This window comes from Apteryx mantelli, chromosome 1 (assembly GCF_036417845.1).
Source record: "Apteryx mantelli isolate bAptMan1 chromosome 1, bAptMan1.hap1, whole genome shotgun sequence".
NCBI classification, from domain to species: domain Eukaryota; kingdom Metazoa; phylum Chordata; class Aves; order Apterygiformes; family Apterygidae; genus Apteryx; species Apteryx mantelli.
The window spans coordinates 163,536,223-163,560,152 of record NC_089978.1 but is presented as its reverse complement, the minus strand read 5'-3'; the positions used below and the strand labels follow the sequence as shown (position 1 = coordinate 163,560,152).

The following is a 23,930-nucleotide window of genomic DNA, read 5'->3' as shown; positions in this document are numbered from 1 at the left end:
GCAGTATTGATGGGCTGCAGGTCAGTAAGTTGCTTGTAGAGCTTCTGAGATGGTTAGAGGTGTTAAAAGTGCATAAAGTGCTTCAGGACACCAAAAGCAAGACAGAGGAAGGGTATGGGTTTATTTAAATAATAATACCTGTGTGATTGCCAGTAGAAAAGGTAAAAAAAAAGTTCTTTTTGGAAGTCAGCCCAGATCATGTTATTAGCTTTACTTCCCTTTCTTCCCTTGCTGGGTAGAAAGGGAAGACGCAGACATGTTTACAGATCTGCTCGATGGGAAATGTGAGGTTCTTCATACCCATTCTACAATGGCAGGCCAGTGCCTTCTTCAAGCGTTACTCTCTCATATATTTTAGTTGATGATTTTCAGTTCTTGCCCGTTATCCAGATGATTTTAAAGCCAGTTCCCTGGGAATGCTTTCATTTGAAAAACAACATAAAGAAGGCAGGAAATACAAAAATAAAATGCAGAGGAGAAACGTGAGAGGAATAGACTGAATTGCTTTTTTGCAGTGTAGTCTATGTAGTGCAGTTAGGGAGGAAATCTCAACTCAGTCACTATGTTGCTTTTTAGCAGAAGTCTAGCAAATAGGACAGGCAATGTGTTCTGAGATTTTTAAGGATGTAAATTGACTTGCTTGGGAGCACAGGCTGGACTGGTGGGTTTAGACAGGTTTCGGATCCACAGCATTCCCAGTGAATGCATGGAGGAACTGCAGGAACTGACAGCAAGGTTCATGGAGAGAATGCAGGGTTGCACTGTGTTTGTGGGGAATATGCATATAAGGTAGTTGGCATTCCCCTCAGCGGCATGTCTGCTGTGCTGTGGATCGGCTGATGTTTTGCTGTTGCCTCCAATACAGCAATCTATACCTAGAACTTGACATTAGAAAAGGCAGTTGGCCTCCATCTACACCAAGGGGGATTGAGGTGGAAGCGGAAATTGAAGAGAGCTGTGCATGGGAAGCTGGGGTGCACGCAAGAGACTGTTCCCCATACTCACGCTACTCACTCCTTCTCTTGGTGTAGATTTTGGCATTCACTGCAGTCTTTGTTGTTTCAGGTTGGAAGTTGAGTCCTGTGGTTGGAGCGGTGTACGGCCCTGAGTTATATGCAGGTAGAGCTTAAGTAGACACTTCCACTTCTGCCATTTAACTGCAGTGGTGTTTGTTTATGTTCTCAATTTGCTGTTTCTTTATAACATTTTTACTTTTTTTTTTATTCTTTTTAAAATTAAATTAGCGTCCAGCTTTCAAGCAGATGTCTCGCTGGGCAATGACGCCGCAGTGCCCCTGTCAGGAAGGGGGGGTATTAACACTTACATTCCTTTAATCAGTAAGTAGCCCCCATTGGCCCCTCTGTTGTTACTGTGCTTGAGTAAACTATAACCTGTTACTCTTTTCTCCAGTCTGTATAATATATACTTGAAAGGATGGGTCTTATTAGGAATACGTTTATCTCTAGCCAAAGTACTCTGAGCAATGGCTGCAACTTTTTTGTCTGCAGTGTGTTTCCATGCTGGTGAATGGGTCTTTTTAAGCGATGAGGAGGCTGCAGAACAAGGGGAGGGTGTGTGTGTTGAGGAATGGGCCATTCCTATTTTTCCCCCCCCCTTTGAAATCAAAGAAACCAAACAGGCAAATCCCTAAAGTACATATTATACAAGCTGTTAAACCATGAGTCTGCTGCAGGGCCCCTAGTGGCATGCACCTGGATGCATGTTGGTTTGAATTTGTACCTTGTGACTGGTTCCCTCCTGGTATCTGTTTATTACATATTTGCAGATGCCTCTAAGGATTTATGTCATTTCACCCTGAGCCAGTTTACTCCAGTATAAAGTGTAATAAAACAGGGCCTAACATACATGGAGCCAGTTTTTGGTCACATTTGTTAAATGAAGATGGGCTCTCAGTGAACTGGCACTTTATGGGGAATTTCTGCTGCTGTTACATGGGCTATCTTGTCTTGCAGGCTTTAAAATGAACATACAGAGGATTGGGTGGCAAAGAGTGGGAGGGGAAAGGAGGGAAGAGACTCTGATGTAAGTTGATTGACTTTAAGGACCTCTTGACAAATATTTTAAAGGCCCTCTGCAGTTTTGGAAGAGCCGCCTGCTATATTCACAGTAACTCTGTGTGTCTGGGACTCTAACCAGACTGCATGATGGTGTCAAAAGGGGGGAGGAGGGAATATATGTAACATGTCTGTGATGGATGAGGCATGCCAAAGCATTAACCCCTTGCATGCCAAACCTCTCTGCAACCCTTCCTCCTCTGAAGGCCACAGTATAGCAGGAAGTATGTATGCTGTGTCTGCTGGGCTATATGCATGCCCCTTTGCTGGACTGATGCAGAACACTCTGCCGCTGTGGAGCCTACTGTATCATTTTGCTTGAAGCAGACAGTTGTCTGTGGGGCAGGAGATTGGATCCTCTTCACCCTCCACTTTGTCTGTCTTTACAGTTCCAGGCTTCCCCTATCCAACTGCAGCCACCACAGCAGCCGCATTTCGGGGAGCCCATCTGCGGGGCCGAGGAAGGACAGTTTATGGGGCAGTCCGGGCGGTACCTCCTACAGCCATCCCTGCCTACCCAGGGTAAGCACTGGTCACAAGAACAGAGTGCTCTGCACAACCGTGTTAAATAGCTGATTGGCTAACAATTAAAATATAAGTAGAATTGTCTGGATGGTGAGAGTCAGGACATTGCTAGTGCCAGAGTATTCTGCACATGATGACGTTGAAAGAGGACAAATCTAAATTTTTCCACATTATGTTCTTGATTGAAACAATTTTCAGTATTCTGAAATTCGGATAGTTAAAAGCAGCAGCTTAAGGCACTGGTGGATTCCTTCTCGTAATTTCTGAATTTGTCTGCATGGTATTCATCATCCATTGACCCAATGTGTTATAGCACTACTGAGAAAGAAACAAAGAGAGAAGGTCTAAAGTTTCTGAAAAGTTTCTGCTCTCTGCACTCCCTTTGCATTTTGTTATCCGAGAATAAGGAATATTATCCATTGCCTTCATGCCTCACCATCTGGCAGTAGGACACAGGAAAGCCAGTTACCCACAATGGATTTGCTTTCTTTGTTGGAGACAGTTTAAAAAGGTTTAAAACAAAGATTAATCAAGTCCATTAATTTAATGTTGGGAGTGTTTGGGATATAGGGAGAATGAAACTGAAACATTCTTCTCCTAATTTTTGTATAAAGCAATGCTGAAAGTGTGGCCTTAGTGTTCTTTGCCCTCTGACTTTTCACTAGTAATGCAGTGGAATAGATTCTGTTACAAAAGAGTATTCTGCTGTTTAAAAGTACAGGAAACTAGTCTTGTTCATGGGTTTGGGGGCTTTTTTGTTTGTTTGTTAAAGTGTGATGGAGCAACAGATAATTCAGCAAATCCCTTCCAAACTGTCTCTTTTAATTTTGAGGACGCTTTATTCATATTGCCTGACTAAATAATTTTATTTACCATATTCTGCAGGCAACGTTCTCAGAAAGAATAGGAGTAGGAAAGAATCTTCCAAGAGAGAGGAACTGACCCACCCTTTTTTTTTTTTTCCTTTAGACTAGCCCCAAAAGGGAAGAAAAAAATATATGTACATCCCTTATTAAAAAAGGGAGGTGGAAGCCACACACTGATGTAAGGAGCTGGCCTGATCTTTGCTAGATAAGCTTGCAGCACCTTCTGTAGTAGATTAAGTGGGGAGAGCTTCTGTGGCCCTTCTGTTTTAGAGTACAGTCTGATATTGAAAGTGGGGCTCAAAGAAGCAAAGCTGCAGTGGTCGCATATCTGTCTAGCTTTGGACTCAGACAATTCAGAAAATGTTTGTATTTAATTCACCCTAAGACTTAAAATGAAACCTCTTGTCTGAACATGTAGGCCTTCCGAAGGGAGTGTTTCTGTGTTTTTTGGACCCACCTCTTTTCGCCACTGCTCTTAGTTCATATTCTATATCCTCTGACCTGCAACTTGTCTGTCTGTCTTAGGTGCTCTAAAAATGACCCAGTCCTGTTTTATTAGGAAATTCTCCATAGTGAAACAGAGAAGCAAAGTTGAGCTAAGTGCTGCTGTCTAGGAGAATTTGAAATACTTGCACTGGGGAGGGAGAGGGCTTGTGTTCTTTATCCCTGGGAGTAACGGCTAGAGCGTTCCTAGCAAGAGGCTGTCACGAGTGGTGCACTGGGAGAAATTCTAGGCCTGTGTTTGATATAAATCCAGCCTGAGTCCTGTGTAAAGGATTTATTTCCATTTGGAGTATGGGCCAGGCTCCAGTGATTATCCCTTCCAAATACTGTCTCATGACTGTATTTACTTGCATTACGTTGGGTTTGCCTGACCCTGCTGACCGATTTCATCCATCTTTATTGGCAGTGTATTATCCGGTAGATATTTGGAGGACAGCAGGCACATTCACAAAAGGCCCAGAACTGTCCTAATCCCAAGCATTGGGATGTAGTTAACTAATTCTGTTGTTTATTGTCATCATAGTCTGAATTGCTACATGATATTTTGTAGAGAGTGTTTGTTTCCTCATGGAATAATGTAAAATGTGCTATTCAGTCCTATGTTGCAGTAACCTGTAGGACAGTCACAACAACTACATGTGGGTACTGTTGACCTCCACGGAGTCAGGGGCAGGTATATATTCCTGACACCTTATCCTGCATCAGTAGCTTTTTCCCTGGCCAGTGGAAGGATGACACCATAAGATCAGTCATCAGTACATGAATGATCAAGATATAGTGAATAATGAGGAAGAAGACAGTAAAGAATGCTACAGGTTAACTCAAAACTGGTAGAAAGAATTGGTTTTTCAAAATCAAAATGTTTTTGTCTTATCACTGAATTTAAGAGCTTAGCAGAATTCAAAAAACAAGGAACATAGAATAAAAAAAGCTTACTGGAATTGCCATGCTGGATCAGACCTGAGCACCATTCAGTTCGGCTTATTTTCTGACAGTGTCCAGTGCTAGATACTCCAGAGGAAGGTGCAAGAAATCACATCATTCTTAATAGTTTAGACATTTATTTCAAGGTCTAAAGCTCAGATTTATTAATGAATATATGAAATGTAAATACTTAAAGACATAGACATTTATCCAAGGAAGGTTATTCATACCTTTTGAAAGCAATTACTCAGAGAATTGGAGAGGATGCTAGATAGTCACCTGAGCTTGAAGTCAGAGAACAAATGCAAACTTCCAATGTAGAAGCAAGGAAGCATTTGTAAAAATAAATAAATATATGTTATGACCTCTGATATATAACATGGTCAGACTGGTACTGGAATACTTCCCTGATTTGTAGCAGCCATGCTTTTTAAAAAAGAATGCTGATAAATCAGACTTCAGCCCAAAAGCTGTAAGATTTAAACCTATGTCTGAAAAACTTGCCTACTGTAAAACTCAATAAGACCAATTTTATTTCTCAGACTGTAGCTGAGGCAGTTACTTGTTTGTGGTCATTAAGTACCTATGTAAAGAGTAGGCTTGTCATAGTAAAGAAGTCAAGGAATGTAAATATATAAAAGATACACTTAATTCAAATCCAAAAGTAGATAAAAGCCAGATAAGGCATAAGGCAATAGAGATCTTTGGGTTTGGGTTTTTTTCGTTTTTTGTTTCTTTAACACCACAGTCAGCTGTTGGTACAGCTCAATTAATGATATGATGGCTGCTTTACAAAATCAAGATATTTATATTTTTGGTAAACATGTTTTAGCTCAGTTAGTAGTGGTTTTTATGCAGAAGATGGTTAGACTACATAATCCTGAATGGTCCCTGTTGTTTTAAAATGAATGAATTCTTTCAGTTTTTGTTAGCGTTAAGAATCACAGTTATGGATATTTTAGCACGTAAATAAACCATGCCAGATTTTGACACTGACGATCAGTGTCAGTTAGGTCCTGACTGAATGAGAGACAGAGGATGCATGTGTGCTTGGTTGCTTGGATTTAGGAAGTCTTATTACTTCCATTTAGTGGTTTTCCTTGCAATTTTCTCTGGAGATCTGGTGCTGGCATCTCTTGGTGACAGGATTCTAAGCTACAGGAATAGTGGCCTGATCCAATGTGGTAATGCTTGTAGTAATCCAAATGATTGTGCCCAGAGTAACTGTTAAAAATGCTAACCTGTTCATAAACCAACAGTCGCTTCCTCTGTCATGCGTTTGCCTTTCCTGCAGGGGCAGGTGAAGTATCACTGCTAAAACACTCCTGATCCTAGATAGAGAACCCAGCAATGTAAGTCACTGCCCCAGGAGACAAATTCTTTGTTTTGTGATTGTAAAAATTTAGCTTCAACAAACATGATCCTGTGGCCTGCTTTCTCCCTGCTGAAGTGGCTCCCCTCTTCCTCTAACAAGGATCTCTATCTTCGTATCAGCTCCATATGCTCTTGGAGACCATAGTAACTCTGTCTGTTGGGAGTGGAGTGTACTTTTCTTGGAGAAGACAGCAAGACTAAATTATTCAAGCAGTAGCTAATACTTCAACAGATTTTTTTTTTTTTTTTTTAAGTAATAGCATGCAGAATTTTGGCAAGATATGCTGGGCTTTTTTATGTGTGTGCGTGCCTTACAATACATGGGTGTCTGAGGGTGGCAGGCTCTCGACAGCGTTTCACATTCCATCTGAGTAAAAAATAATTTAAAAAAGCTAGTGTTGCCTACCTTCCTTTTGTCTTAATGCCACTGGTAAGTCATACACACTAGATTCATGGATCTCACAGATGGTGGGGCTGATGATTTTCAAAGCCTTGAGTGAGTTTGTGCAGAGCTATTCAGAGGAAAAACAGGAGAAACTTCCTCAGTATGAAAGCACACATTTAACACAAATGGGTGGGGGGGCATACCCTGTCTTCCTTCCTCATCCTTCCCCAACCCTTGTCCCCAAAGCAAGCTGCTTAGTCTTACACCAGCAAATGCTCTTGTAAGAGTGGCTCTTTGGGAACCCCAGACTCTGGTTTAACAGTTTGCCTGCTTGAAGTTCTGAGAGAAAGAAAACAATGGCTTAAAACAGAAAAAGCACCATGCCACGGAAACCCTTCCAGTTGCTCCTCTGTGCTATGGAATATGTCGTTACTACCAGGGACTCCCCCTGCACCTTTCAATTCTTGGACCTTGGACCAGTCACCTAACCTTTTTAGCTCATTATCTCTGCTTGTGAAAGCAATGCATTGTGGGTAGTTTTGGTTTTTTTCTTTTTAATTACATTTCTCTGTGTTTACTTTGATCAGAATTGATTGACTTGTTTTCCTGAGGTGTTGCATCGATTCTTTAAGATGCTGAATAATAATACTTTGCATGCTTGTGTGATCAGCCAAATCTTATCGCATGTCTAATGTGCAGGGTAAAAGCAGGTGATGTATGGATGTCAGAAACAAAGTCATGCAGCCCTGTGAAACTCGAAATATGTAATTGTACACATCACTCTGACATATGCTTCTGACATAGGTGATTCCAGTCCCTGTGGGATTCCTTCTGAGGGGCTTTTAGATTCCCGAAGCCCGCTTCATGAAACCAGTGTTTCCATGTGTTTAGGGGGTAACTAAAATAATTCCAGGAGAATAACCAGAGTGGAGGTTTCTAAACCCTTGTTTCTCTTCTTCAGGACATCAGATCTTTTTTGAGTCTATTTTTACTGTACAACATGGTTGTTCCCTCCCTCTCTCCTTTGCATACTGTCTCCCTCTCTTCCCACCCCCTTCCCCCTTTGCATGCCATGGAAGATGACTTGGAGCTGTCTAGCGTGCGTGCGCACACACATTCTCTTGCTGATTTGCTCCTGCCAAAAGCCCAGGTTGTGGATTCATACATCACCTGCCTGTGTAAAACGCATGTGCATGCTGCCGTCCTCAATAACCGGAATGTGTTTTCTGTTCTTTTGTTTTTTGTTTTTGTTTTTTTTTGTTTTTGTGTGGATTTTCTGCAGTGTGGTTTACCAGGACGGATTTTACGGTGCTGACCTCTATGTAAGTACACACACCGGAGCCTTCTCATCCCCAACCCCTGACAAGCCAGCCTTTTTTTTTTTTTTTTTTTTGGTTTGTTTGGTTTGGTTGTTTTTTTTTAAATATCATTTACTTTTAATTTTCTTCTTCCTTGTGGATATATATATTTATATATTTAGGAATGCAAGCATGCTTCTCTGTCACTGCGCTTGCCCCTGGGTGCAAGACCTAAGCCTTTGGGTTTCCTGATCATTGCCAGGGTCAGTTTACTGGGTGTCCTCTCCCCCACATGCACACTGCTACTAATCAACCTGAGAGATGATTAGCAAATTAAAATTTCTCTCAACACTTCTCTCATTTACATAATTTGGATATAAAAATAACAGGACTGGTTTAGCCTCAGACCTTCCCTTTCCTCCTCCCCCTCCACCCTCCCCTTTTTCTCCCCTCTTGGGGCCCTTTCAGGTTTGATTTGTGCAGCCCACACTAAACTGAGTGAGTTTTGTGTTTACATATGTTCATGTGCCACTGGGATACAGAGATTATCCCTTGGGGAAGACACTGGGACTGACTAAAAATAGAGACTGAGATGTTGGAGAGAAAACTGATGTCTCATTTTGCTAGTAAAAATGGCACCTAAATAGACTAGATTCTTGTCCTTTAGGGAATTGTAAAGTAGAAATGTATGGGGATGTTCAGTTAGAAAAGTCAGCAGGCTTCTCCTGTCTGGGAATTCTCTCTAATACTGCAGAAGACTTTGTTTCTGTCCTGTGGCTGCACAGCCAATCTGTGTTGTGAATCTTCAGAGCATCTGTATACGTAGGTGTGGATCGAGGGCTTCTGAGTGGCTACTAAAAAAGGCACTTCTCTTTCCAGTGGAGAGTTGCTGTAGAACAACTATAATAACAATATGATCTTCAAAGCCAAAATGTTCAGATCCACTACTGCCATCGCAACTTGTGGACTGCATAGCTCTAGCAAAGTTCCCTTTCACAGGATAATAGGTGTTACCTCTTTGGAGCTGGAGAAATTTTATATTGGATAGTGCCACAGTTATCAGCATGGATTTCATGTCCACACTGTTTTAAAGATGGTACTTCTGATATTTAGAAAGAGGACCCTGGGGGTTAGATTCCAGATAATGGATAGGTCATAGAAATGCAAAAACTAACTCTATGTGAAGAATCAGGTCTTGTAAAGACACTTTTCCCAACCCAGTTACAGTGGTTGGAAAGCATACTCTCTAAACATAGAGATACTGGGTGCATTTCTTCATTCTTACATATACTATTGTGTGCTCATTCCTCTAAAAATTGATATGCCTGGTCAAGTGCTCCTTTATAAAACTTGGTCAAGGACTACTAAAGAGTTCTGGGTTTTCTTGCCTCACTCCTAAAACGTTAGTCATTACAGACCACTGAGTTTGCTACAGCAAGTGAACAAGCAAATGGGCAATGCCTTACACTTAGTGTCTCTTCTCTGCGAGTATGGCATGTAAGAGGCTATCTTGTTGAAAGGGAAGATTGGCCAGGGTTATTCCCTATTTATTTTCAGAAAACTCCTTCAGAGCTTCCACTGCTCATGGAGGGGAGAGGCTTATTTAACATGTTTTAAGGACAGAAGCTTCAGTAATGAAGAAATCCCCATAGTCACTTTTAACTGCACTGCAGTAGCATTGTTTATAATGAAACCAAGGCCCAAAATCAGGCTAGAACCATTAGATGAACTTCTGAACACTTTGCTTTCTGTGGTTCGGGTCTCATCGTGAAAAAGCAGGACTACAGAATAGGGCCTTCCTCAAGGTAGATGAGATGTGCTTTTTGCTATATTATTGTTGCCCAGAGATCTCAAATATAGCTCAGAAAAAAGTAATTTCAATCCTACATGAAGTTAACTTTCCAAACAATTTGAATGAGTGCAGCTGCCCTATACTCCACTGATTTGTGGTGTTCACTGTAGTGCTTACATTCAACTGATTGCTGCAAAAGGATTGTTCAGAGTATAGAAGTGATGGCAAAGGATTCTTCAGCTATGATATTTCTACCTGTGGTGTGGTTAGGGGGAAAGTTAAACTGAGGTTCCCTTAGTTCTTCTGAGTCAGTGGGATTGTGTTGAGGAAAGGCTAAAAAGGACCCTGAGCTGGCAGGGTGTAGTTAGTGGTAGGCAGGTTGAAAGGGAAGTGTCCCAAGTTTGGGCTGCTTTTTCCACAGAAGTATTATACACTGATTTCTCATTTTCCTCTTCCTCCTCCTCTTCCTCACTCCTTTTTTCTTTCCTGGGGCAACCATCCTGCTAGCTATTTCTTCTATGAAAAAGGCATTCCATCTCTTGTTGGATGCATTCCACTCTGGCAAGATACCTGAATTTATAAAACAACCTGCCCCAGGATGCAGAGGGCTTTGGGAGATTACAGTTCCATTTTGCATCGTAAGAAGGTTATCTTTCTCCTACAATGGGGTCAATCTGGGGTAAAAGCCACCTGTGCGAAGACCACTCCTGCCTGTGAAAAGCGTGCTTGCATCCACTGGAAAGAAAAGGCTGGTGAGCCCCACCGTGGGCTGTTTGTATGATTGTTTCTTTCCACAGCTGTGTTTTTTTGAACTGCTCTTCCTGTGTTCTGTTATAGAATAGTCTTACAGGAACCAATCATTAGCGCTAAAATACCTCAGGTAGGAGTGCCAGTGTGACCTGCCAACCAATCAGATTGTGGATTGCAGTGGAAAAAACTGAATTATACTAACCATTCCAGCACCACATTAGAGATGGGAACAGAGGCTTTTTTAGGGTAGTGCAGACTCATGTGTGATCAAAGCCCCTGCTGTGGCAGGGTGACATGCGTCCAGATTTCACACCGAGTGGCATTTCATTTAAAAAAATAAAACAAAACAAAAAAAATTCAATGGAAGGGTTAACAAGGTCATGCTTGTCCCATTACCATGTAGAAGCACCTGCTGCAATGGACACTGTTGTCCTGTCACCTCTTTTAATTCATTCATGCTCATTCCTGGTGCACGTATGCCACCCTTCTAATACAGAAATATTGGAAACAGTTCTAGCCCTTTCTGCTTCTAAACTTATGTTATAGGGCAGTTTTGGGGTGGAAAAGACACATTCTAGGTCTGATAAATAAACAATCCTAAAATTGGGATCCCTGCCTAAATCTATCAGGCAGCCAAAAGTATATAACTAGTACTAGGAATTATACATTTTTCCAAGGGCATGGAAATGCCTGTGTCCTAGTGGGATAAAAGCTCTTCCAAGTAAAAAACACCAGCAACACACTTTGTGTGCCTAAGGCAGCAAGGAAAGAAGAAAAGGGAGGCTTATGACTGTAGGATACACTGAAATAGTGAGATGTAGTTTTGGATTTCTTCATGTTCTCATTGGATTGATCACCTAATATGGACCTGAAGAGTGGAAGAGAAGATGGACTTACTTTGAGCTGAACTGCATAGTCTTAAAGTGCTCATTTTTCTATGTTAACATCTCCAGTAATTGGAATGCTGCTTTAGTTGGGATTGCAGCTTCCCATATATGTTGTTTTGCCATGTTTGTCCTATTCTTCCTGAAATAACACAATATTGAAAAACATTAACAAAACATTCTTTAGCCTTTAATGTTAAAGAAGGAATTAAAAATGTATTTTGTTGCCTCCTTCTGTTGCTGAGCCAAGGATAACATCACAGAAGAGTAATTTGAAATTTGGGGTTTTGTGAACACCTGAGCAAATCCAGTTGTTTGGCAAACAAGATCTGTAGGTTCAGCCTCTTAGCCTCTCTAGACATTAACACGGGAAAAGGGGCTCAACACAGCCCTGACAATAATGGCAATGTATCAAGAGAAATAGAATTAAAATAAGCAGCATTTAGTGCTGTATTCATCTCATTTTCTCCCCAAACAATCCAAAAGACTGTACTGGAGAGAACTGATCTTGATTTAGGCAGTCATTTTGATTGCTTATTATTGCCTGGTAAAAATTCATTAGCCTTTTCCTTAGTTTCCCTATTTCCTCCTCAAGGCAGTGTTTGAACTGTCTCATTGATAGAGGTGTCTCTGATATAACATCTTCACAAGAAGCTCAGACACGCTCATTTCTTCTGAGGCAAAGCTAAAAATTTTAAAAACTGAACTTAGATGGGTAAACCTGTCACTGTGGAATCCCTTCACTTAAATGGAGTGGGAGTTTGCATGGCTTTCCTGGGTTTCAGGGACTATGCCACTCGATGGTGTCTTCTGTTGCAGTCTGGCTGTAGCACTGGAGGAGTGTGGTGCAGCTAACAAGGGCTTTTTTTTGTTGTTTTTTTTTGTTTTCTTTTATTGGGAAACATGAATGCTCATGTTTATTTGAAGATGCTCTACTCTGATACAGTTATATTTCCTACAGTACCTGAAGTGAGTGGCATCAGAAGTCACTAGGGGTGATAGGGCCTTGTAGCTGAGGTAGTGGGTGAGCTTTGCATTCCAGATAGTTGTGTGTGAACAAGAATAGCAGGAGGAAATACTGGTGCATTGGACAAGCTGAGTAGGGTTTTAGATGCATTGATGAAATTATATGTGGGTCCTGGGTTATGGAGAACAGGAGCGTCTGCTGGGTAAGGCAATCAGCACAGCATCACCTTTGCTCTGTATGGTTCCCAGAGCTTGCTGAAAGCATTTATGACCAAAAAAAAAAAAAAAAGGAGTAATAGTTGCAACTTTCCTTCTCTCTCCTTCACCCTGTTTTGGTGTATTTGGACCTGTTGGTCGTGCTAAATACATCCCTCTGTCAGAATTCCCCAAGCTGTCCACACTCATTGCTCCTATGACAGGAAAGTACCATGGCCATTATAATCCCTATTTTTGATTTTATTTAAAGTGCACACAAGTAGAATTTGCAGACTGCTTTGGACTGAGCGGGTCTGCCTGTGTGTGTGTACCTATATCCTGTGACATTTTTTTAAGTCAACAGTAGTTTCAATTTTGCATCAGTGCATGGTAAAAAGCAATACAGATGTCAGCTATTTCTTAACTTCATTTCTCCAATGAATTATTTCTCCTGTTTTTGTTTGTTGTGCAGTTGACTGAAGAAATGTTAACATCCCGCTCTAAATCTCTCAGTGGAGTCTCTGTTCCCTTCTCTGATATAACAGATGGGTTATTGCTTGTTATAATTATTAACATTGTGGTGTGGGACAGGGTTAGGGTGGGAGCCATTTTGGGGGGTGAGGGAGGGAGGCTGTGGGGATCATTAAGGTTGGAATGTTAACTCCAGTGGTGACTGACTGTTTCCGTAATAGCAGGTTGTTGTGGCTGCACGCTCTAGTACTTGAGGCTGTGTACTTCACTGAGCTTGTGGTAGAGCCTAGGGCGAACTGCTGTCCCAAGAGAATGCTGGGATGGATAGAACTAGCCAATATGAGTCTGAACGTGGTGACTTTGCTGGTTGTTCTAGCTCCAGATGTCAGCATGCTTAGTTTTTAATTTTGATTAATAAATGTTACGCCATTCCCCTTCCCACACCTGATTCCAACCCTTCTTTTCTTTTCTTTTTTTTTTTTATTTTCCTTTACAAGAAACATAAGTTAAAAGAAAATTACATGATAACCCTTTCTGGTTTCAAACTGCATCTTGCTGTCATGTTTAGAGTATATGTCAGTCGCATTTAATATGGCTTTGATCTCAAATGTGGCTGATAAGAGTGAGGCAGAGTGGGAATCTGGGCATGTGATAAAGCAGTCTGCCCTGCATAGGATAGTGCCAGGTGCAAAATGTATTTATTTCATGCCCAAGTGATAGACCACATCAAGACTTTGGGAAGCTTAAAAACTTAAGGAAGAACTGCAACAGCATTGGTATGAAGTTTTGTTTGAATTTGCTGATGAAGAGTTTGATTTGAATTAAGGTTGCATCTTGTTCATCTTCTCTCTGTCATGTTTTGGAGGTGGCGGTAATTGTGGCATGATGATATCATACTAAAAACAAACTAAACCCTCCCAAACCATTGGTCTGAAATGCAGGGATTGAAGCTAGGTAAGAATAGGAGGGACAAAACTCTGGTGCAACATCTCTTTCAGGCAGTGTGGTGATGTTTCAGAGATGAAGATTTGTGTTACTCTCTCTTTCGATAACTAGAAGATTGAAAGTTCTGTAGGTTCCTCTACTCCAGAGCAGGACTTCATCATCAGGCGCTTTCAGTAGTGTGTTACCCTTCATGAGGATGGGTTCCACCAAGGCAGTCAAAATGAAGTTAAAGCCATTCCTTCTATTTTAAAATCTAACTGGTCCAAAACTGAGCACTGCTAAATAGACATGGAGTCCTGTAGTAGACCCAGTCTTGTATTCTTAGATCTTTTGGTTCTGTGTACCTATAGACAAGAAGTATAGAGTTATTCTGAGCTGATTCTGGAAGTGAAGAGTGTAAGTTTGCCTTCTGGTCTTTCAAGTGCTAAAATGTCAAAAAAAAAAAAAAAAAAAAAAAAAGCCAGAAGCAATATGGAGTTTTCTGATGTTGTTTATGGCCCTGGGTGATTCTGGCAAATTAAAGCCATGGTTCATTTACCATTTCCCCCACCTTCTGTAGAGTTAACAGAAAGTGTTTAGAGTCACAGAGTTTAAAAAAAAAAAAAAAAAAAATCTAACCTCTACTTCAAAGCTCTCTTTCCTGACTGCCACACAGCCTTTGCCCCTATTCTGAGAGGGGGCAGGCCTCTGTCTTTCATTATTGCGAGGTGTACAAAGCTGTGTGTTTGAACCAGGTATTCATCTGTCCCAGAGCTGTTTGTGGGAATTCCAGTAGGACACTCGCAAGTCTTCCTTTGGGTCAGGATTCACATTTTGCCAACACAGCTGTAGCTATGTTTTTAGTAACTGCCTTTTATCAGTGTGAACATATTTTAAGTGTTTCCTTTATTCATACAGATGTAGCATGGGTACAAATGCAGCAGTGATACCGACTGCTGTGACCTAATTTCCCCCAACCTGTTTCCTTCTTATCTGGAAGAAGGGGAGAACATTCTGTTTGGTATTGCTGTCACTTTGCTTGTTGGCAGCTCTGAGACCACCAGAGATTGTCTTCTCTGACCACCTTTTCCTTATCACTTTGGGCTTCTCTAGCTATTGATACTTTTATGTATCTGGGCCAAATGAAATTCCAGCCTTTTGGGTCTCCCAGGCTTAAAAAAAAAAAAGAGAGAGAGAGAGAGAAAGAAAGAAAAGCAGGAGTTTCTCTGAATGATTCCCTTTCTAAAATATACACTTGACAGAAAAAGTGCCCACCTCTCATTTCTGCAGCATAAGAGGAAGGGGGCATAGAAATGATGTTAGATACAAGATTTCAGCTTTCTTCTGTTTTTCTCTTCCTCCATGCCAAATTTAATTTCCTACAGGAGCGTAACCATGCTCAGGCTTGCTTCAGTTCACTACTTCTGCTAAACAGGGTAATGGGAGAGGCTCCCTAGCCCTTCAGAGCAATGGAAGATACATGGGTTAATGGGCAGTGCTTGTGATAGATGTGACATGGGAGCTGATGCAGTTTGAAACATTTCCTCTCCTTGTGATGTGTGTGAGGTTTTTTTTTGTTGTTGTTTTTTTTCTCTGTGTGGGTGGGCAGGTATCTGTAAAGTCAGTTCTCTTCTCTCCTGCAGGGTGGATATGCAGCCTACAGATATGCACAGCCTGCTACTGCAACAGCAGCCACGGCCGCTGCAGCCGCTGCAGCAGCTTACAGCGATGGGTATGTAAGGGGGAGGTGCCCATGGGGACTAGCTTGCTGTGCTCAGGGATTCAAGGAGCATTGATCCATTACAATACTACTTCTTCTTTCCCTGTTTCTTTGTCTTACTTGCACTCGCATGTGCACGCATGCATGCACAACCCAACATGGAAAGACTTGAATGCACGATTTGTCTCTCTGCTCCTGGGTAGTATTAGCCTTGGGTATATGTGAGCTGGCACAAATCCTGGTCTCTTCCTTACCCTTGTGATTCTTTACCCAAAGGAGGCAGTGGGGTTATGGCCTCAGAGCCAAGAGACATGGTTTGCATTGCCAGCTCCTTGGTCTGTGACTCTGGGCAGGTCATTTAATGACTGGGTGCATTTTTCTCCCCATCTGTGAAGTGAAAATTGCTCAGCTCATGTAGTACTTCAAGATGCTTTAACTCTGTATAAATGCAAAGGATTATCATCATCAGAGTGCTTGCCTTAAGATTTTTCGTCTCCTGTGCAGTGAGCCCACGTTTTAATCCTAGCACATGTGAGAGCATTAAAGTTTATACTCCCTTCTCATTCTGGAGAATCCCTCACTGCTTTCCATTTAGCAGCTGTTACCGTGCCAGTAGCGCTAACACCAGCAGTCACTCTTCCAAATTGCTTCACTCAAGGTAAGGGATGCACTAAGTATCATGTCAAAAGTGCCAGCCTCTTTCCTACAGGTTGAGATCATGGCTTCTGCAATGTTCCTCCTTGCAGGCTATTCTCTGTCTCATGCATGGCAGTATGCCCATAGATTATCTTTTTAGAGGGGCTGTCTGAATGCATGTGTGTGTATGTATGCATACATGTGTGTAGAAGGGCATGCTGCTTCTCCCATTTCCTGTGGTCAAACAGCTGCTTCTCTGCCCCTCTGAAGTGACTTTCTTTTTTCTTTTTTTTTTCTTTATCTTTTCTCCCCCTCTTCAGTTATGGCAGGGTGTACACAGCAGATCCTTACCATGCCCTTGCCCCTGCCGCTAGCTACGGAGTTGGCGCTGTGGTAAGTGGGATTTTCTTTTTCGTTGCTGTTTCTCATTCTCAGCATGGGGAACAGCTGCTCACTACATATCAGGTGCTGAAACTTCATCCACAAATACTTTTTTCTTTAGGGAGGAGGTCCTTAGCTCTAGTGCTGGGTACCCAGTTGCTCAGCATTTATGTCTGTGTCTATGCACACTAGGAAAGGAGCCAGGCTGTAGGAGACCAGTTATCACTTGGCCTTGGTGTATCCTGCTGCAAAGGAGCTGGGAGAAGGATGACAGGAAGTGTCAGGAGCCAGAATGTTGTGGTGAATCAGTATAGCTGTATCAAGGAGATGGTTATAGCAAGAATCAGCAATGGTTGGAGATGCAGGACATCCTCTGTTGCCATTTTCATTAACTTTAAAGACTCTGTTGCATGTTGAGAAACTAATTCTTGGAAGTTAAGGAATAAGTTGTTTTCATGACATCTTGCAGCAATGCTGCTCTACTTGGTTCCTTCTTCCAATAGTGGAAGGATGCGGTATCCTGCCTTCCAGTAGTAGTTACACAAGGGCAGGACTGAAGTATGTTGGCATCAGAGGGGAGTGGAGTAGCTTGCTGAAAACACATGCTTGCCCATCTGCTTCTAGCTGATGCAATACCTCTGTTGCTACAAAGACTGGAATGCAAATATGTTCAACGAAAAAGACGCCTAAATATAGATGTCTGCAATGTAGAATCTCTGAGTCTCAGCTCATCATGTGGATTCCCTTTAAGGTCAATGCAGCAAAACCAGGTATTACTAGGATACCAGGTCATCATGTCTATTTTAGACCTCTACCTTAGGGTGAGGTGAAGAACATCCTAGACATGCCAGTCTCTGCTGTCTAATAAAGGCAGACTAGACAACTGGCTCAGATGTTTGGATTAATGAATATCATCTCTGGTATCCTTTTGACTGGGACTCGCCAAACTTCACCCCCAGGTGGCTGGCTGTGAGCATGTCCTGAGCCATGTCTTTGGTTTTACAGGCAAAAATCTTTGCTCTGTTGCTTCTTAGAGATGCTGATGGCAGTGAGTCAGTGCCAGGACACATCCCTCAGTCCTTCTGCGAGCATTCGGGCACTGTCCTGAATGTTTCTTCCTGGTTCACTTCCTAACAACTACTTCTTTTCTTGTTTAATTTCTACAGGCGAGTTTATACCGAGGTGGCTACAGCCGATTTGCCCCCTACTGAAGTGACGTGAGCCCCTTGCAAGTGGGACAGCCCCCCCAGTTCATGAGGCCTGGCTATTGCAATATTTACTAGTAGAGGAACTCTATAGCAAGATGAGGAGGAAAAACAAAAAACAAAAGAGAAAATACTTTTTTATACCTCACTATGTTCTTTGAATATGTATTTTTTCCTTTAAATTTCTGCCTTTAATTCTTTTGTTCCAAAGATTGTGCATTTTTTTGTTTTTTTTTTGTTTTTTTTGTTTTTTTTTAACTGTGGTAAAAATAATGCATTTCCGTGTCTATATGTTGGTGCATAGCTTATCCTACCAATCACGGAAAAGGCGATTAGTGATAAGGAATGCTGTTAGAAACAGATATCATGCAATTAATCAGGAACACACAGACAGAGTTACTTCCCTGGGTCTGGTGCTTGGTGCCTGTGAGACAGGAGGACATGAGGGAGAAGTCTCCACCTGCTGTGTTTCTGGTCTGCAGAAGGAAGCACTCTTTGGTTGTGGCTGGGACCTAAATGCTGGTGGGAAATAGTTCAAAATAGTCATTTTGCATTTGGAAAAGGGGAATGCAGAGACTTTCCTTGTTTTTTATCACCATCTGACATACACAGGTTTGGGACAGTGTCAGGATTTTAGGCTTGGCAAGAGAAGATTCCCTCAACCTGTCCAAAGACTTTGGCTGTTATCTGCTGTATAGGGGACAAGACTTTGAAATGAATTTTTGATGAACTTCCCCCCCACCCACACAACTTACTCTAGCTGATTGTTGTCCATTGCTGGTGGTTGTAATTATGTTAGTTTAACTTCCTCATTTTCAAGATCTTTCTCCCTTGCTGTCCCTTTCCTTCCCTTCTTTCCTTGAGGAGTGACAGATGTAATGAGATGTAATGCATCATCACGCAGAGTACTTCTGTTGCGGACAGCAAGTGGTTAAAATTGCAGAGGTGAAGCGTGTACAGCCTTGATGAGGAAGAAAACTAGCTGAGGAGCCATGTGTCAGTGCCATGCTCAGGCACTCTGAGGTCCAGAATGCAGGGTTTCTCCTCCTGTTCATCCTGATCTGCTTAGACACTGCTGCAAATAATCTTTTTCAGATAGTATGAGTGAGAGAAAGGTCATATATAAGCTGCTGAGGGGCAAACACATTGGTTTATGTGGGGGAAGAGGATCTTTTGTATCCAAACATGATCCTGAAGTAGTTTTGTTTAGCTCAGGAGTTTGGGAGGAGGCAAAAGCAGTATGTAAAAGCTATGAATTCATAGGAATTTCCCACCACAAGCTATTTAAGACCCTTACATAGTCATCTTGGAGCCCCTGGGTCCATTTTGCCTAGCCTTTCAGTATCCAGAAAAGATATGCACCTGGACTGCTGGGTCCATATTTGACACTACATATTACAATATTTTGAAGCAGAGAGACTATTTACGAGGGCTCCACAACTCCCAAGACCATCTCCCTTCTGCTCTCATGAACAGTGACTTGGCTGTTTTGCAAAGCTGGCCTTTTTAGATTGCTGTGTGAGTACTACTGTGGTAGGGAGTTGCAGCTCTCCAGACCTCCTGTTCAGCTGCTGGCTGTTACAGTGCTCCTAGCAACCCTGGTCATTAGAGCCAGGTGCTCTTAAGCTGTCTCTTAACCCTGTGTTAGAGAAACAGAGAAGCGCAACTTCATTAAGCTGTCTTGACTCTCTTGATTGGTACTGGGGTGAGCTTTTCACCCACAGAAGGGCTGTTTGGGGTTTGTTGGTGGAGCCTTTCCAACTCCTGCTGTATGCCTACTTTGCCATCAAAGGCTGATACCAGAATAGGAAACTTCCTGCATTTAACACTAATCAATGTCAACAGGAAGAACTCTTGGGGAGGTGCCCTGGCCCAGCCACGCACAACCATGCATTTTTTGCTCTTCCCCAATGATACAGCTAGCCTCATAACCTCTCGGTGCCCAACTGAGAGGAGGCACCTCAAATGGGAAGGATGGGGAAGCCATTAGTTAAGCTAGAGACCCTGAAGCTATTGTTCTCTGGAGGAATAGCTAGAACAAGGGAACACCAAACTGCCAGCCTGTTGGCCACCTTTTTTTTTTTCTGGTTTTATTTTTGGTTTTAATTTTTTTTCCAAGCCAAAGTTTGGTTTGTTGCTTTTATGACAATTTTTTTGTTGTTTGTATATAAATATTTTAGTTAGATTGAAAACTGGGAGGGGGAGCAGGATGTTGGGGCTTTCACAAAATCTAGGAAATGAGGGGGATTGGGGCATTTGGGGGCTTTTACTTTTGAAGTTGGGGGAGGGGAGGGAGGATTTGTGGTAGAAATAGTCATATTCAAGGAGAGCCATTTCCACCGCAGGGCAGCTAGGAGACTTCTGGAGCTGAGATGCAGCAAAAGCCTATACTGGACTTGTGCTACCCACACCTGGGGTGGAGGGGCTGAAAGTGAGGCCATCTCTTCCCTTGTCCTCAGGGAAGAGGAGGAGGAATTACTCATGCAGGGGATCTGCAGGCTGAGAGAGTGAGGAACAGTTTGCAGAGCCCTGCAGTGGCAGCCAATTGCCCCTCTGCCCCTTTCCTACATTTCAGTTCAGCTGGTTCTGACTGCAGCTCCCAAAAAGCTGGGCTCTCTCCCTGAGTGCCCTCCTGTACCCTGGCAGTGCAGCCTGCAGTTCCCCCCACCTTTGCCCCTGGGAGTAGGGAGGCCAGCCCCATTTCTGCTTCTGAGCAGTGTCTATGCATGGCAGTTTCAGCCCACCTGAGTATGGGGAGTCTGAGAAGCACTCGGTCTTTGAGACCTTAGTCCCCTGCTGTATGATCTCTGAGTAATACCTGCTCCAGACCATCCAGCCTGATTCCTCTGGTATCAGAGCCTGGCCTGCTCTGATCGCTGTCACTCCCTGCCAGGCTTATCCAGTGCACTAACCAGCTGGTGTCTCGACTCTGTAGTTAATGCTGCAAGACCCCTGCTGAGTGAGCTCTCTGATATCCCTTCTTCCTGTTCTCAGCAGTGATTTGCTTAAGGGAAGCTGGGCTGTTTGCACCACTGGGTGCCGGAGGTAGCATGCTAATTCCAGGTTTCCGGAATGCAAGACCTCCTAAAAACTTTTACACCAGCTGGAATTTTGCAGCAAGGTTTCTCAAGTGAATTTTGTGCCATGGCGGGGGAGCTCTGCAGCTTTTCTTCCCGCTTGGCAAACAAGAGCTCTGATTCCACTCAGATATTTAGTGAACTGGCTCGAGATCCATTCAGAGTAGCCAAGCCTCGGGTATATCTATCCTTTGAAGAAGTGAGGACAAAGCCTATATCTCCCTATGCAAAATAAATTACACTTAATGAATTGAACTGGGCCCTGGTTTATTTGACTGACAGCAGCTAGTGCTTGTCCCTGAGATGGGTCAGTGGTCAAGAGTCCCTCACAAACCAGGGCTTGGCTTTCAAAGGGAAACTGTGCAGGCAATTTGGCAAATAGCTTGCTGTTTGTGACCTTCTAGTCTGATAGTATCCAGGAATTCCTCTTTATGTAGAGGAAAAGATATTTCTTTAAGTGTTGCTGTTTGCACTGTCTTACAATAGGTCTGACCAGCACACGATATTTTACTGATATAATTTTGGATTGAATACCTAATTTTTTTAAATATGCTGGTCTGTCTTTCTTTGTGGGTACAGTTGTGCTGGTATAAAGATGACTTCTACTGGTATGACATAATTTCCACTAGGAATAAGTTCTGTTGGTACCCAGCACATTTATATACTGCTGTAACTGTCCCCACGTTAGAGAAGCTGCACTCTTGTAATTGGGATAGCTTTTCTAAGAAAAGCTTTGACTGGACCTGGAGGCAACAGGGAGCTTAGTATCAACCTCTTATAGCCAGCTGTTCCCAGGTTAAGCAGTTATGTGGATCCTGTGTAATAAAGAGTTCAGGTAGGCAAAGCCATGTTTTAAAATAGTTATGGCTTGGCTGTATTAATGCCTGAGAGACAGCAGAATTGCCCAGTGAGAAGGAGCTCTAGCTCAGGAGCTGGATGCCTATGTTTTGTTCTGGACTCTGTCAGTTATCCTCAAGGATGATCTTGAAGCAGTCATTTCACTTCTCTAGACCTCACTTCCCTGTCCAGAAAGTGAAGGTAATTTATCCCCTTTTGTCACCCACTTTGAGGTCTTTGAATGTGAAGTGCACCACAAGAGTTAAAGATGGTTGTATGAATAGTGTCTCAAGTGCTAGTTGTGAAATGGTTAATAACACTGTTTCATAGCCCATCTTTTTCATTCTGAAAAGAGATGCTGGCCGCCACGGTTTGAATTTCAGCTTCAGAAGCGGGGAATACAGTGCAGAGCCTCACAGTTCCTATCCACATTTTTCCCCATCCCCTCCCTATCTGTATGTTCCCATCCCAGCCCCTAAGGAGGAGACAAGTGGAGAACAGGTTTGGGGAGCTCTTAAAAATTCAATAAAGGGGGAGAAAAAAACAACAAAAAACCCAGCTCTGGGGAGCGCTTTTGCTGAGTCTAGCTCCAAAGGGAAACCACGCAGGCAGCTGGGCAAAAAGCCTGCTGTTTGAGACCCTCTAGTCTGGCAGGGTCGGGGGAATGCTGTCCTTGGTGCAGAGGGGTGATTTTTAAAGTGTGTTACCTGTTTGCACTGTTTTAAAATAGGAGGGGAAAAAACCCAACCTAGTGAACAAGTGAACATCCAATGTAAACTTTGTGTTTTTATTTTGTCATGCTCTTGGAAAATGTCAAACATTTTGTAGTATACACCAGTGAGACTTGATTCTTTGTTGCATAAAACACTATTTTTGGTGATGTTAATGTCTGAAAAGCCCCTTCCCTCCACCCCCACCTTACTGATTGCCCTTCCCTCCCTGCAACCCCCATAAACTTCTCTTCTGCAATGAAAACTCCAGTCAACAAGGCAAGCAGGAATCTGATAGCCAGTGTGAAATGGGGCACTTTTCAAGCAGGCTCTGGGGTTCCTCCCTGGTACGCTTTCCTCTAGCCAGGAGTTCACAGTATAGCCCCCATCCCTTTGCAGTGCATACGTAGATCACAGACTAAACTGGACTTCAGATGTCTAATTCCTGTCTCAGTTGCCAGCGCTAACCCTGGAAGGCAACTTTCTACTGATGTTTGAAATCACTTGCAGTAATCGTCCTCTCTTAGTAACAGATTGCAGCTGATTCAAACTTATGCAGGAAATGACAGCTAAAGCCTGCTTCCCACACTACCACTTGACCAGTGGCAAAATAAGAACACATCAGCCAGAAATCTTGTCTGATTTTTGCCAGGAGATTGCTGGTGTATAAAGCCGTCCACCCGAATATTTGTTTGTCTGGCAGTCAGCAAAATGACAGTTAATCTTAGGATTGATTTCCCCCTCACACCCCTAAAGTGGCTGATAAATTTCTTGCCAGATTCCCAATTCTCCATTGGTGGAGGGATTTGTTGCTTCCCTGAGGAGTGAATTCCTTACAGAAATCAGGCCTCCCACATAAGTAGTCTCAGTTTTGGTCATGTTTTTCTATTTTTTTTTTGTTCACAGTATTTTGTGTGTGTGAGCGTGTTGTAGTTTTGGCAGCTTGTTTTGGCTGCATTACCAAGTGACGAAATAATCCTCTTTTACCCCAGGGGATATGATTTGTTTGGGGGTTTTTTCATTTTTCTTTTCTCCTTTTTTTTTTTTTTTTTTTTTTTAATATGATAAATCCTGCTTGTAAATAGCTGGAGCTAAAACCTGGGGCTGATAGCAAATGAGAACCAGGGCTGTAGAGCGATACGGAGCTGGTGGAGTATTTACTGACCTCACAGGCTGATCTACTTGAGACTTGGAGATTTTCAGTGCAAGGCTAAAACGCCACGGAACCTCCAAAGGCAGTGATGGACTTGCCCCTTCACGCGGTCTCCCCAGCACCTCCTGTTGCCAGGTACCGTCGGGGAACAGGATGCCTCCCATTCAGGATGTGTTCCCTTCCCCTGGATCATTTCCTAGGATGCCCAAGCTGCTTGCCCAGGGTCCCATTTCCTTGCTGACTCTGGAGAAGCAGTATCTGCATCCCAGGGCTTTGTG

General features: G+C 42.7%; 1 protein-coding gene across 10 annotated transcripts in view; it reads left to right on the top strand.

Moving 5' to 3' along the window:
• RBFOX2 (RNA binding fox-1 homolog 2) overlaps window positions 1–23,930 on the top strand; it is a 210,699-nt gene that overhangs the window by 154,851 nt on the left and 31,918 nt on the right. For 6 of the 10 annotated variants that reach the window (XM_067309187.1, XM_067309249.1, XM_067309171.1 and 3 more), the window contains 3 exons: window positions 1,066–1,119; window positions 1,245–1,337; window positions 2,465–2,597. In XM_067309187.1, coding sequence (XP_067165288.1) covers window positions 1,066–1,119; window positions 1,245–1,337; window positions 2,465–2,597 — 280 coding nt within the window. Of the gene's footprint in view, window positions 1–1,065; window positions 1,120–1,244; window positions 1,338–2,464; window positions 2,598–7,935; window positions 7,976–15,576; window positions 15,666–16,609; window positions 16,683–17,836; window positions 20,173–23,930 lie in introns of those variants that run through there. The other 4 variants (XM_067309223.1, XM_067309203.1, XM_067309213.1 and 1 more) reach the window with 4 other exon arrangements.